This window comes from Humulus lupulus, chromosome 1, assembly GCF_963169125.1.
Source record: "Humulus lupulus chromosome 1, drHumLupu1.1, whole genome shotgun sequence".
Classification (NCBI taxonomy): Eukaryota; Viridiplantae; Streptophyta; class Magnoliopsida; order Rosales; family Cannabaceae; genus Humulus; species Humulus lupulus.
The window spans coordinates 180,738,145-180,753,352 of NC_084793.1; the positions used below are offsets into that span (position 1 = coordinate 180,738,145).

Consider the following 15,208-nt stretch of genomic DNA (forward strand, 5'->3'; position numbering starts at 1 on the left):
CAACCTTGGAGATACTGTCCGTATTGGCCAGGTAAATATTGGAATCCCTATGGCTGAAATAGAAATACCCCAAGTGGCCTTGCCGGGGACTAGATTTAAGGTCAAAGAGGTAATTAATTTCGTGGGCATAAGGTACTGGCCAATTTAAGGATTTGTACAATACATAAAGGGTGAAAAGAAACCTAATGCCCTTGGGACTAATCTGGGTTGGGCAAATCCCAAAATAATTAGCCACACTCCGAAAGAATGGCTGAAGAGGGAGAGTGGCTCCAGCAGTCATATGGAATCGGCTCCAGGCACAGAATTGGGCCCCGGGGTAATTGGCAGTCTGACAGGCAGTAGGCTTGAAGACGGATACACCCTGCAGCTTAAAATGCTCCTTCACATTCTGTATTTGTTTAATGGAAATAGTACTAGCAGGAGCTACATAGGGAGAACCCTCTTCCTTCTTGGCCAACGGGTTTAGGGATGCCTCAGTATAAATCTCCGTAGCATACTCAATCTTAGAATCTTCTTCCTGTCCCGAGCCACTGGGCTTCTCCTCGGGGGGTGATGCCTCTCTGAGATCCCCTCCAGTAGGCGCGCCGCGCTACGCGAGGATCTTCTTCATTTGAACCTCGAGTTGTATTTTTGATACGAGCCATTGTAATGGAAGACACAGTGATGGAGTTCAGTGATCACCTCCCCCGAGTAGTCTGCCCACACAAGAAAAAAAGGAAAATGAGGTGAAAGCACCGACCAACACCGGTTGGTATAATTGTCATAGGGTATACCGACTAGCTCAGGAGTAAACATGGCACAATATACCGTGTAGAAGGAAGACAAGATCAAAAGTGAAAGAAACCGAGAAAATGAAGGGTTTCCCGAAAAATTTACCAGAGAGATGTTCTTGGTGTTCTTCAAGAACACCGAACACAAATCTACCAAAATGGGCCGTAAAAGAAATGGTTTTTTGTAAAATCAGAAAATAAAACAGGTTACCCGTTACAATAGCTACTCAAAGTAGTTTTTTATTTACTGATTCAAACAACATTCATGCAAGAAATCCAAGGGTTTGGCAAAAAAGAAACCCACGGCCGCAGAAAAAACAGAAGTATTCTTGCATAAATCACAGATATACCAAGGAAGAAAAATAAGAACTTACTGGTAGTAGGTCTGCGAGGGTAACACGAGTCGAAAAGCTTCAGTGATTGCGAGCTGGGCACTGGTCGGTGTAAAAACTCGAAGTTCACAAAGAGAGAAGTTCTGAGCGTTGGGGGAGTTTTAAAGGAGAAGAGACTGTAAAAAATGAAGTCAGAAGAGAAGGAAGCTATTTATAGTCCAGCTATCAACGCTCTACCTCCTCCTATGAGCATTGATGAGACATCCTTTCAACTGCTGCAAGCACGTCTCCCTAGACACGTCAGCACACCACCTAACATGTCCTTCCAGTCACTTCGCCTCAACCGCCAACACGTTAGCCACTCTTCGGTAACTGCACAAACCAATGGTACAGTTATCTAGAGAAGCCATTATGACACTTTATGGTATCAAAAGGAGGCGGGAAAGAGTGAAAAGTCATTTCTTGGAAACTTAAAGAAGTGCAAAGGTCTTCAACTCTATTGAATGAAGATGCTATGTAGTAAAGAGAACATACCCCCGACCAGGCTGGACGGGGTGGTATCCAGAAGGAAAGTTTACATACTGCTCAGCACCATTGCAAACTTGGGGGCAAATGTTATCCCAAAAATATACACAGCTGACAGGGCATGAAGGTTGGACACATGGCCTCATATTGTGGGCACGTGTCATCATATTCTTCACATGTGGCATAGGCATCCAACAGTCAAACAAGCTGGAGAGAGCACAATTACCAAATGAATAACAATTATTGCGTTGTATGCTCACCAGGAAAGCAGATGCGTGATATGCTTACTAGAAAAGAGGCTGCTCGGTATGCTCTCTAGGAAACTCGATAAACCTGGTCGAATGAAGTCAATTACATCCTCTTCACGCCTAACAGTTCACCTGAAAACTCGGTCAAACTCCTGAGGAATAGGACTACAACTACCCACGAAAAGGAAGATATATTTTGCAGCAGTTGCGGTGCAGGTGCAACTTCCTGGGCGTTGGGGACAATATAAATACAAGTCTTCCACCACTGTGGAAGGGGTTCAGATTTTTAGCCTATCGACTAGCGCCAGAAATATACCAACCAGTCTGTTAGGAACACTTAGCAGCGATTTCTGTTATTCTGTATTGTTTTTACATTTAGAATCGTACATGTTTTTCACTGGTCATCTTGTGTAAACCTTAAAGATTAATAAAAATTAAAGAGGAAGTAGGTCATTACCTTTTTTTTGGGCCGAACCTCTATAATTTATGGTGTCTTTTATCATTCATTGCTCATAGTTATTTGGTTCTTGACTTATTTATGGTTCATTGATTGTCCGAATGAAAGCTCTCTAGTTAATTATTTTAACTCCGCGTTAGTTGACAAAAAACCAGTTAACAAAATTTATATTTGTTCTAGTTTTTGAATTTGGGAGTTATAACAAAATATTATATATTATAAGTTTAATATAATATTAAATATTATACGTGTATTTTAAATTTAAATTTTTTGTTAGTTTTTTTTAAAAATAATTTGTTGCTAATTGACAATAAATTATATTATATTTTTATTATGACGTTATTCTAATAAGTAAGTTTAAGTTTAAGTTTAAGTTTAATTAAATTTTATTTAAGTTATAAATTGTATGATTTTATTATTTTTAAATAATTATTATTGTAAAATATCTAAAAAAAATATGTTATTTTAATTTGTTTAATTATTTATTAATTTTAAATAATTATCATTGTAAAATATTTCAAAAATATTATATTATAATTTTTTTAATTATTTATTTTATTTTATTTAAATTTAAGTGATGTTTACACATTAAAGTTAAATAATATTTGAATATTATATTAAATATAAGAGTTTTTAGTTGAAGATATGATTAAAAAATAAAAAATCCTTAAAACGTTAAACACTTGTTACATAGAAGAGATATAGATTCTCATTTTCAATTTTAAAAAAAACGGTTTAAATATAAATAAAAAACGTGGTGGAGGTGCAACTCCCTCTCCCCCGGAAGAAGAAGAAGAAGAAGAAAAAACCTCACTCCCTCTCTCTCTCAATTTCGACGGCATTATTTTCCAACCCCTCTGTTTGCTTCTCGGGAAAATTGACGCAAAAATTTGTTTGGGGACTAATCCTCCAAGGGACTTCACGCTGCCGTCTCCAAGCTGCCTTCTTCTCCCGAATTTGATTTCTCTACTGGTAATTTCAGACCGCCTCCATTGCTTCAATTTCACCTAATCAATATCCCACACAGTTGCATTTCTATCAAACATAGTATCCCCCTTCCATTTCTTTCAATTATATTTTTATTTCGGTGAAATTCGAGTTCAAATCAGAACCGCCAAATTGGTCTTTGTATAGGAGTATTTGAAATTGAAGTTGAAATGTTTTTTGTCTTCGTATCTGAACCATCATGAATTTTATTTTTGTCTTCCTCGCCCGGAAATTACCAAGTAAAAGAGTTATGTGAAGTTTATGTCAGCTGGGTTATGCTCGAATCGTTTGATTAACAGAGGTTTATGGCTCTATCGGACCCAATTGATTAGAACATTTCAAATTCATGTTTTCCAGTTTGATTATTTTCATTAATAAACTCTTATATTCTGCCCATAATATATATGGTCTGGAAGGCGCTTTTGCTCTCTTGTGCTTATCTGATATCCTTTGGGTATTGTCATTTTGGTCTATTTGCTCTCTCTGTCTCCATTATAGGCATTCTAGCTTAAGTTTTCATCTTGGTGCACATATTTTAGTCGGCTGTGAGAGCATTGGAGCCCAAAATCAATATGAAACAATTTGTGTTTTGCATTAAGTCAATTATTGTTTGGTTGGAACTATTAATTTTTTTGTGTTGATTCGAAAGTAAAAAATTAAGTGGCAAGGGAATTATTTACTTTCTATTCATGTTTAGAGGGTAGGTTGATGTTGATTGGTAGATTTTTTTTTTCCTTGCCCTTGCAATATTTTTTTTATCATGAATCTGATTTTTTTCTTCTTGTGCTTCCAGTAATAGTGCTAGATTCTTAGGTTGATGTTAATCAGATTGATGAGAGCATAATGTCTGATGAGGCTGGAGAGATGCTAGTGGTTTATGATGATCCTTCGGACCATCGCTCATTATCTTTGGATGATACAAGCAGCACAGCAGAATCACTTGATGAGACCAGGCTTTCATTAGAAACCACTAATGACACGATTCCATACATTGGGCAAAGATTCTCTACTCATGATGCTGCTTATGAATTCTATAGTGAATTTGCAAAACGATGTGGATTCTCAATACGTCGCCACCGAACTGAAGGAAAAGATGGGGTTGGCAAAGGACTTACAAGACGTTACTTTGTTTGCCACCGTGCTGGCAATACCCCTATCAAAGCCTCCAATGAAAGCAAACCTCAAAGAAATAGAAAATCTTCTCGATGTGGGTGTCAAGCATACATGCGTATTAGCAAAGCGACAGAATTGGGAGGACCAGAATGGCGTGTCACAGGTTTCGCAAACCATCATAACCACGAATTATTGGAGCCAAACCAAGTTCGTTTTCTTCCAGCATACAGAACCATTTCAGAGTCAGATAAGAGCCGAATCCTTATGTTTGCCAAAACTGGAATTTCCGTGCAGCAAATGATGAGGCTCATGGAGCTTGAGAAATGTGTGGAGCCAGGATATCTGCCTTTCACAGAGAAGGATGTGAGAAATTTACTGCAGTCATTTAGGAAGCTAGACCCAGAAGAAGAGAGCATAGACTTATTAAGAATGTGCAGAAATATTAAGGAGAAAGACCCCAACTTCAAATTTGAATACACTCTTGATTCCAACAACCGACTAGAGAACATTGCTTGGTCATACGCATCATCAATCCAGGCATATGATATTTTTGGCGATGCAGTGGTGTTTGACACGAGCCATCGATTGACTGTATTTGACATGCCACTTGGTATATGGGTTGGTATGAATAATTATGGGATGCCTTGCTTCTTTGGCTGTGTGCTGCTACGAGAAGAAAGCTTGAGATCTTTTTCATGGGCATTGAAGGTAATAGTGTATAATATATTTTATTTAATTTTCTGACCTGTCACCATGTCATGCACATATGGTTTTATTATATCAATTAATTCATTCTTTTACGTGGCATAACTGGAGCCAGTGAAGAATGAAGAAAAAATCAGATATGAAATTGAATAGCTAGGATGGTGGAGGGAAGAGGTCTTTAGGGTGACAGGTGACTGTCGAGGTTTGGGCTATGCTCAAACTGCAGTTGGCTGAGTGTCCGAAGTTTGAATGATGAATTTGATGTATTCCATTTCTCGAAAATATAAAATATTTTAAGGAGTATAATGTTCTAAATTGCACCTTTGAAATGAAAGGGCACTTGCTCTTTTCTTAGTTTGTATAAATCCTTGGCCTTTAGTCTCATATCTAAGCTAAATGTGCATCACTGATGATTAGTTCCTTGCATATTGTCAATGCCTCTATGTTCATTGCTATGGTTTCCATTAACAACAAGAAATATAAGTTTGATAGAAATTCTCTTTTTGAGGTTGATCAATATCTAAGACATGAATGCCACAAAAACAAATAATAACAATAAAAATCTAAGACTTTATATTAATAAAAGTTTGTTTTGTCTTGGTTTTTATTTTAATTTTTTTAAAAGAAAATCTAAGGCATGAACATGTGTGTGTGTGTGTTTTTTTTTTTACAAAAAAGACAAATTAAACTTGTGTTAATATAAAGTACAATACAAGGATGGTGACTGGAAAACAATCACTAAAAAAACACGTGTTAACATGCATGCTTTTGTTTTGTTTAGAACAGTTTTGGTTGTTAAGTTTTACATTGATTTTCTGTTTTCATTGCTATTTGGTTGGAAGGTGTTCTTAGGGTTCATGAGTGGAAAGGCACCTCAGACGATACTCACTGACCAAAATATGTGTCTCAAAGAAGCAATAAGCATGGAAATGCCAACCACCAAACATGCACTTTGCATATGGATGATTGTGGCAAAATTCCCTTCCTGGTTCAATGCAGTTTTGGGGGAACGTTACAATGAATGGAAGGGTGAGTTTTATCGACTCTACAATTTGGAGTCAATAGAGGATTTTGAACTAGGTTGGAGGGAGATGGTGAATTCTTTCGGGCTTCACAGTAACAGGCATATCATTAACTTATATGGCTTACGCTCACTTTGGGCATTACCTTTCTTGAGAAGCCATTTTTTTGCTGGGTTGACTACAATTGGCCAGTCAAAGTCAATTAATGCTTTCATCCAACGATTCTTGGGTGCACAGACCAGGCTTGCCCACTTTGTCGAACAAGTATGTTGTTACCATTGCTATTTCTTTCAGCTCCACTATTTTTTATAATTATTATTATTGTTATCGTATATTATTCATTGTTTATTTATTCTACATGTTACAACTCTTGTTTTCCTTGGATAATTTTCTAAATTTACTTTGCTATAAATAGTTTGTTGAACAGAGATGTAATTTAGTAGTTAATAACTTAATATAGGACCAACGTTCATAGGGATATCAACATATGAAGACTTAGTAATTTATGCATCGTATCCAATATAGTTCTTTTGGTATTTATCCTGCAAGGGCTCAGATAAATGGAGAGATGTTTGAGAATTGTAGCTGTCCTAGTCTCAGTAGCTCCATGAGGTTTCCTATGGTCCTGGTTTACGAAATTTTGGATGTTGTGAATTTGTTCTCTAATATGAATTAGAAAAAGGGAACATGTTAGAAAATGATCTTTATATATATGGGAATAATTGCAGTAGGGACTTTATTTCTCACCTATTGGTAGGAACTTTTTGGGTTTTCGACACATGGATAAGTTGTAACCTTAATTTATTTTATATGGCGGTGTACATTGTAGTTGTAGAGAACCTCCCACAAATTTTAAAGTGTTGAAATTAAGATTTAAATAGCTTGTTGCACGTCTGTCTGTTTTGTTATTTATTTTTATGCGTGCGTGAAAAAAACAGTTTGAATTCTAATTTTGGCACCCTAAATTATTCATAATTTGTAAAAAATTTGTAGGAGGACTTTTATAATATACACTGTCATATAAAAAAAACGAGATTACAATTTATGAGTGTACCGAAAATAGAAAAAATTCCTACCAGTAGGAACTTTTTCAGAGTTCGTTAAAGCTCCCTATATATATTATTTTCTTTTTCTAACATGTATTTTTTGAACTTAGGAAGAAACCCCTTGTATTTGATATTTTCTTACATGATGCCTTGTAGGCTATGTTACTTGTGATTAAAAAAATAAAATACCAACTAAAATTCAGACTCCCATATCAGCTAGTTTTGGACAAAATTGGTGGAGATAATAAAAATTAACTAATTGTAAAGGGTAAATTTAGGCTAATATCTCATTTTCATATTGTTGATTCGGGTACATGGATAACTTTCTAGACAGTGTTATACTGGTTGTATGGATTTTCAACAATAAGGAGAGGACTATAAGGCATTCGCTTTCTCAATGCTACTTTGCCAGTGACATTTGTGGGTGTATGTAGAAAATATTGTTTTTTATTTTCTGTTATTATTTTAATTAATTCGGTATCCCTCAAGAATGGGAAGCCAATCTGTACACAATATATTTTTTCCTTTTTTGGAGGATTTTAGGTTGATTTAGTACCATTGTAATTACCCTAGAATATTTGGTATTTAATACCAAATTAGTCTATAGTTTGTAAAGTGCCTATTTAAATGGCAGTGCTCTCAAAGAAATAAAATATCAGAATATATTTTCCACATGGTATCAAAGCAAATACCCTCACCCTAAGGAATCACAATTTTTTTCTCCCTCAGAAATCATAGCCTACCCTCAGAAATTGCAGCCTTTTTTTCTCTTCAATATCACTGCCTTCTCTTCTTCCTCATGGCCACCTTACCTGATCCCACCATCTCTGATGATACCACAGCCGACTCCACCATCAATAAGGGCTCTTCTAATGCCTCTCCTTCATTTGATCACCAAAACTTTCTCCAAATTACCATCCACAAATTGAATGGTCAGAATTTCTTGCAATGGTCCCAATCCGTGAAGATGTACCTGCGTGGTCGCGGACGCTTGGGGTATTTGACTGGTTCTACTGCTGCTCCTGAACCTGCCGATCCATCTTATGACAAATGGGAGTCCGAGAATTCTCTTATCATGGCGTGGCTGATCAACTCAATGGAGGTGGATATTGGTAAGACTTATTTGTTTCTTTCCACTGCTCAAGAAATATGGGAAACTGTCCAGGAAGCTTTCTCAGATTTGGAGAATTCTGCTCAAGATTTTGAACTCAAATCTCGGCTTCGAGACCAGCGACAACACTCTCTTACGGTAACTCAATATTATAGTGTTCTTTATAATCTTTGGCAAAAAATTGATTTATTTTATGTTCCTGAATGGAAATGCTCTGCTGATGCCTCATTTTATCAAAAAATGCTTGATCGAGAGACTTTTTGATTTTCTCCATGGACTTAACTGAGACCTTGATGAGGTACGTGGTCGTCTCTTGGGAAAAAATCCTCTTCCCACCATTCGTGAAGCTTTTGCAGAGGTTCGTAGGGAGGAGAGTCGCAAAAGAGTCATGATGGGTTCCCCTCTTGCTGCTGAAACTGAGCAATCTACTCTTGCTGCCCGACGTCCTAATAATGGTGATGATTCTCGAGGGACTCGCCGTGATCGTCCCTGGTGTACTCACTACAATAAGGTTGGTCATACCAAGGAGACTTGTTGGAAGATTCATGGGAAACCTGCTGATTGGAAACCTCGATCCTCTAATCGTAACAATTCTGACAGCCAGGCCTTGACAGCAGCACCACCCGAGCCTTTCCCATTTTCTCCAGCCCAAATCACTCAACTCCATCAGCTATTGATCACGACAACCAATGCTTCCGCATCTGATCCTTCGTCTACTTCCACTCAAGGTACCTCTGCTGCCTTCAATGCTCAAAAATCTGCATGGATAGTAGACTCTGGGGCTTCAGACCACATGATTGGTCAGTCCAGTTACTCTACCACTTATACTCCTTGCCCAGGTACTCAAAAAATTAAAATAGCTGATGGTTCTCTTTCTTTTGTGGCTGGTAAAGGATCTATTACATTATCATCTTTCATTATACTCCATGATGTTCTTCATGTTCCCAATCTTTCCTGTAATCTTCTTTCTGTCTGTAAAATAACTCATGATCAGCAATGTTTTGCTTCCTTCTCACCACTTGGTTGTAATTTTCAGGATATGTCCTCGGGGAAGATGATTGGGAATGCGAAGGCATGTAGCGGGCTGTATAACTTTGATCTGTTTCCTCCTGCTCAAGTTGATAACGCTTTTATTTCTGGTTGTATTTCTGCTAATAATAATGATATAATTCGGTGGCATTATAGGCTAGGTCACCCTAGTTTTTCATATTTAAAATATTTATTTCCTAAGTTGTTTCAGAATAAAGACTTGAGCTTACTTAAATGTGAAATTTGTCAATTCGCCAAACATACACGTGCTGTTTTTTGTTCTGTCCCCTACAAATCAACTCGGCCTTTTAATTTTATTCATAGTGATATATGGGGACCATCTAGAATAACCAATACTACAAATACAAAATGGTTTATCACTTTTATTGATGATCACACACGTGTTAGTTGGGTGTTTTTGCTTAAATCCAAATCTGATGCTTCCATGATTTTTAAAAATTTCCACTCTGGTCAAAAATCAATTCAATGCAAATCTCCAAGTCTTACACACTGACAATGGAACTGAATATTTCAACTCAATTTTAGGTGATTATCTTCTTTCTCATGGCATTGTGCATAAAAGTTCATGTGCAGGCACACCCCAACAAAATGGGATTGCTGAACGAAAAAATAGACACCTATTGGAAATTGCTAGAGCAATTATGTTCACAACCTCAGTTCCAAAACATTTTTGGGGTGAGGCTATCCTCACTTTTGCCTATCTTATCAATAGAATGCCCTCTCGAGTGTTGAACTTTCACACTCCTCTATCTATGCTTCTCAAGGTATATCCAAATACACCGCTGGTTTCTAATCTTTCCTTGAAAACATTTGGGTGTGTTACTTATGTTCATGTTCTCGGTCCAAATCGATCTAAGTTTGATCCTAGAGCCCTTAAATGCGTCTTTTTGGGTTATTCTTCTACAAAAAAGGGATACAAGTGCTATCATCCCCCCACTCGTCGCCTCTATGTCTCCATAGATGTTACATTTCATGAAGAAAAACCCTTTTATCCCAACCTTTCACTTCAGGGAGGGACAGTGAGTGATGTTTCTAGTTGGGATACCTGTCTTCCCAAGGCTTTTCCTGAAAGTTCAGAGTTTCCAAACTCATCTGAGCAACAACAATCTCAGCCACCTAAGACTAAGGAGCTCTTAGTCTAGTCTCGGTGACCAAAACATCATCAAGTAATACAGTCCACTAATGCTCTAACATCTCATGAATCTGATCCACAGACTACTCCTGATGTAAGTAATACTTCTCTTGAACCTATTTTACTTGATAATATTCCTAATGTTGAGTCTTCCAGTGTGATTGAACCTGAGTCTGAGTTACCTATTGCCAAAAGAAAGGGAGTTCGGAGTTGTACTCAACACCCAATGTCCAGATATGTTTGTTATAGTAAACTCACTTCTGACTATAGAGCCTTCCTGTCAAAAGTTGAGCAAGTGGTAGTTCCCAAGGATATTGCCGAGACACTTGCACAAAAAGAATGGAAGCAAGCAGTGTATGACGAAATTGGGGCGTTAGAAGCCAACACCACATGGACAATTGTCAATCGGCCTAGAGATAAGCATGTGGTAGGGTGTAAATGGGTGTTTACAGTTAAGCACAAGGCTGATGGAACAATTGACCGGTACAATGCAAGACTAGTTGCAAAGGGGTTCACTCAAACACATGGTGTAGATTACAACGAGACATTTGCTCCTGTTGCAAAGCTTAATACTGTGAGGGTCCTGTTATCTATTGCTGCCAATCTAGATTGGCCCTTACAGCAGCTAGACATCAAAAATGCCTTTCTCAATGGATATTTGGAGGAAGAAGTTTATATGAGAATTCCTCCAGGCTTCGAAGACAGATATGGAAAAGAGAATGTATGTCATCTGAAAAAATCTCTCTATGGTCTAAAATAGTCTCCAAGGGCGTGGTTCGAAAGATTTAATCAGGTGATAAAGAGGCATGGTTACAAACAAGCTCAATCTGATCACACACTGTTTTTCAAACACTCACAAGAGGGTAAGGTGAGTATCCTCATTGTTTATGTCGATGATATGGTAATAACAGGTGATGATTATGAAGAGCAAGACAAGCTTAAAGGTGTACTAGCCCAGGAGTTTGAAGTGAAAGACCTTAGACCTATGAAATACTTTCTAGGTATGGAGGTGGCAAGGACTAAACAAGGAATTTCAGTATCACAGAGAAAATACATTATGGATCTTCTCAAAGAAACCGGAATGAGTGGTTGTAAACTTGTAGCAACTCCAGTTGAACCAAAAGGCAAGTACAAAAAGAATACAAAAGAGAAAATGGTAGATAAGGGAATGTATCAACGATTAGTGGGTAAACTAATCTACTTGTCTCATACCCGACCCGACATTGCTTTCGCTGTGAGCTTGGTTAGTCAATACATGCACAATCTTCTTGAAGAACATTTAGAAGCTGTATACAGAATCTTACGTTACCTAAAGAAAACACCTGGGACTGGCTTATTGTTTAAGAAAAATGACAAACAAGGTGTTGAGGTATTCACTGATGTTGATTGGGCAGGATCAGTTGAGGATAGAAGATCAACCACTGGCTATTGTACCAAAGTTTGGGGGAGCTTAGTTACTTGGAGAAATAAAAAACAGTCAGTAGTAGCTCGAAGTAGTGCAGAAGCGGAACTTAGAGCTCTTGCTCAAGGAGTATGTGAGCTAATCTGGATTAAACGTATATTTGAAGAGCTGAAACTTCAAAGAACGAAGCCTTTAAAGTTATATAGTGACAGCAAATCAGCAATCAGTATTGCACATAACCCAGTTCATCATGATAGGACGAAGCATGTGGAAGTGGATAGACACTTCATTAAAGAAAAAATTGAAGAGAAAGAGTTATGTGTTGTGTATGTTCCCAGCAAACAACAGCAGGCTGATATTCTGACTAAAGGCTTATCGAAAGACAGCTTTAATGAGATTGTTTTCAAGCTGGGCATGTGGAATCTCTATGCACCAGCTTGAGGGAGGGTGTAGAAAATATTGTGTTTTATTTTCTGTTATTGTTTTAATTAATTCGGTATCCCTCAAGAATAGAAAACCAATCTGTACACAATATATTTTTTCTTTTTTTGGAGGATTTTAGGTTGATTTAGTACTATTGTAATTACCCAAGAATATTTGGTATTTAATACCAAATTAGTCTATAGTTTGTAAAGTGCCTATTTAAATGGCAGTGCTCTCAAAGAAATAAAATATCAGAATATATTTTCCACAGTGTACGATGACAGCTTTTGAGATAGGCTTATGTCATATATGTGATGTTTCAGAATACAGCACCCTTTTTTATCTGTCACTAAGTAATACAGTTATGAAACAATGCCAAGGATAAAGGAAAAACTAGGAAACTTTAATAGGATAAAAAAAATTGTCATATTTTTCATGAATAAGAAGTTTGATTCAAAATTTTCTTTTTGTAACTCGTTTGTGCATGTAAGATTTAAAGTTCTGTAATGTTTTATCATTTTATATATGAACTTCCAAACCATGATTTGTGAAAGGAATATGTAATAGTAATCAAGCTTTTCAAAAGTCCTGTTGTCATCTAACACGTAGATGCTTAGATTTGGAATATATCATATGAAAAAAAGATTAAGCCGCAATCAAATACCATGAAATCGTAAAAGAGGTTTAACGCATAATGTTGAGAGGGAAAAAAATACTCTTTCTTTTAAAGAACAAAATAAAACCAGAAGAGAAAAGTAGGGTATGATATATTAATAATAAAGAGCAATGACAAAAAGATGGCAAGGCATCGTCTTATAAATATAATGACAACCAAGTATCACAATAGCCAGTCAAATCTGAAATAACTAGTTTTTGGAATCTTTAGTACTAAACTTCCCAAGAGCAACCCAAAATTTAATCCTTTACAGGAGAAATTCTGTATTCCTCTAGATAGAAAGCTTCCATTGTGCCTTTCCAGCCACAGAAACATCAACATATAACAATAATACCCACATGCCACTGTTATTGGCTTTGGGACTTGTAACTGGCTAAGGTGCTGTTTATTTTCTCTATGTAATTATTTATATAATTCACAATGATTTTTCATAGATTGTCTAATAGTGAGGTGTATCTTTTGGTATCATGGGAGACAGTTTTGATTAAAGAATACGGGACTATGGAGTTCATAGATGCGTTGTAATAGTCAAATAGGATTTGGAGGGTGTCACAGGTTTTATGGTGAACAGTTTCCCTGATATTATTTACTTGCATTGAACAAGCAGGCTGCTGCAGCTGTGGATTTCAAAGATCAAGCTGGAGAACAACAAACAATGCAACAGAATCTCCAAAATATATGTCTGAAAACAGGAGCACCTATGGAATCCCATGCTGCCTCAATCCTAACTCCTTATGCCTTTTCTAAACTCCAAGAACAACTTGTTTTGGCTGCCCACTATGCGTCTTTTCAGATGGAAGATGGTTTTCTTGTTAGACACCATACAAAAGCTGAGGGAGGACGCAAAGTTTATTGGGTTCCCCGGGAAGGTATCATAAGTTGCAGGTGCCATCATTTTGAGTTTTCTGGAATTCTCTGCCGACATTCTCTTCGAGTTCTCTCAACTGGAAATTGCTTTCAGATTCCTGATAGATATCTTCCCGACCGGTGGCGCCGGATCAGTACACCTTCACTAAAACTTCTTCAGAATGCTCCAAGTGACCACGGGGAAAAAATTCAGGTTTTGCAAAGTTTGGTATCTACTCTTGTAACAGAATCAACCAAGTCTAAGGAAAGATTAGACATGGCAACTGAGCAAGTGTCAATTCTCTTATCTCAGGTAAGGGAGCAGCCAGTTTCATTGCAAACTACAAGAGAGATACCATCATTCCATAGGAATATTTGATCTGATACCATGTATATTTTAAGCAACTAGAATAGTTACATTTTTGTTGTTGTTGAAATTAGATCATGCTAAGATCTGGTAAAGAAAGCAACTAGAATAGGAACATGCTAATGGGACAGAAAATGTGTTAGTTCTGGGAGCTGGCATGTGGACTGAAGTTTTGCATGGCATTTTTGTAGTTTTTATTTGGGCAAATTCCTAGTGTTTTTTTTTGTCGGATTACATTTCAATTGTCATATTCTTATAGTTATAGGAGATCGCTTTAATGAGAAATTATATATGAGGAAAGAAAATATAGAAAGGAACTGTTGTATGTATGTTTTTTTTTTTCGGAAGAATAAAAATGAATTCTAAACAATTTGTTCATATAACCACTAGCAGGAGGGTAATATATAGCAAATTTTGGTTGCCCTTTATCTGATTCTGGTCCACTGAATTTTGTTTAGTTTGGCACGCAGTACTGCATTATGCGGACATGATTAAAAATGATGGGACTGAATATGATTATACTGAATATCTAATACTGTGTTTGATTTACTGATGGATTGGGCATGTGATAAATAATCTTTAATTAAATTTAAAGAAGTAAAATAAAAATTATATAATATATTTGAATTATTCATATTGAAAGGTAATTTATGAAACATATCAAATATGTATGAAAAGTTCAATATAAACTATTTAAATTTGAGAAATTAAAAAAAAATCAATATATAAAAAATATTAAAGCATTACATTCATTTATTTTAAATTAGAGTTTCAAAATACACACATCTAAGACGGTTACCTAATCAAAAAGGTATTAAGTTAAGTTTCAAATTAGGCACTTGTCAATTATAAACATATTCATTTATCATAACTCAAAGGGGAAGGTAGCTTAAACATGAACATTTTGTTTGAAAGAGTAATGATATCATTACTCTTGTTTAAATATATGAGCTATCTAATAAGGGTTATGGTCCTCATCCATACTTTTCAAAGTAG

The 15,208-nt window shown here is 36.5% G+C and overlaps 1 protein-coding gene across 2 annotated transcripts; it reads left to right on the forward strand.

Annotated features, from left to right (window-relative positions):
• The first annotated feature begins 3,068 nt into the window (after nt 1-3,068).
• On the forward strand, nt 3,069-14,446 carry LOC133801023 (protein FAR1-RELATED SEQUENCE 11). 2 transcript variants are annotated; one of them, XM_062239160.1, is made up of 4 exons: nt 3,069-3,304; nt 4,113-5,140; nt 5,980-6,423; nt 9,353-9,872. In XM_062239160.1, the coding sequence occupies exons 2-4, from the start codon at nt 4,163-4,165 to the stop codon at nt 9,857-9,859; spliced, it is 1,929 nt and encodes a 642-aa protein (XP_062095144.1). In that variant the 5' UTR covers nt 3,069-3,304; nt 4,113-4,162; the 3' UTR covers nt 9,860-9,872. The 2 variants fall into 2 exon arrangements, with proteins under 2 accessions (XP_062095144.1, XP_062095138.1); XM_062239154.1 differs by lacking the exon at nt 9,353-9,872 and adding an exon at nt 13,607-14,446 and having other exon boundaries at nt 3,078-3,304.
• Nucleotides 14,447-15,208: the final 762 nt, after the last annotated feature.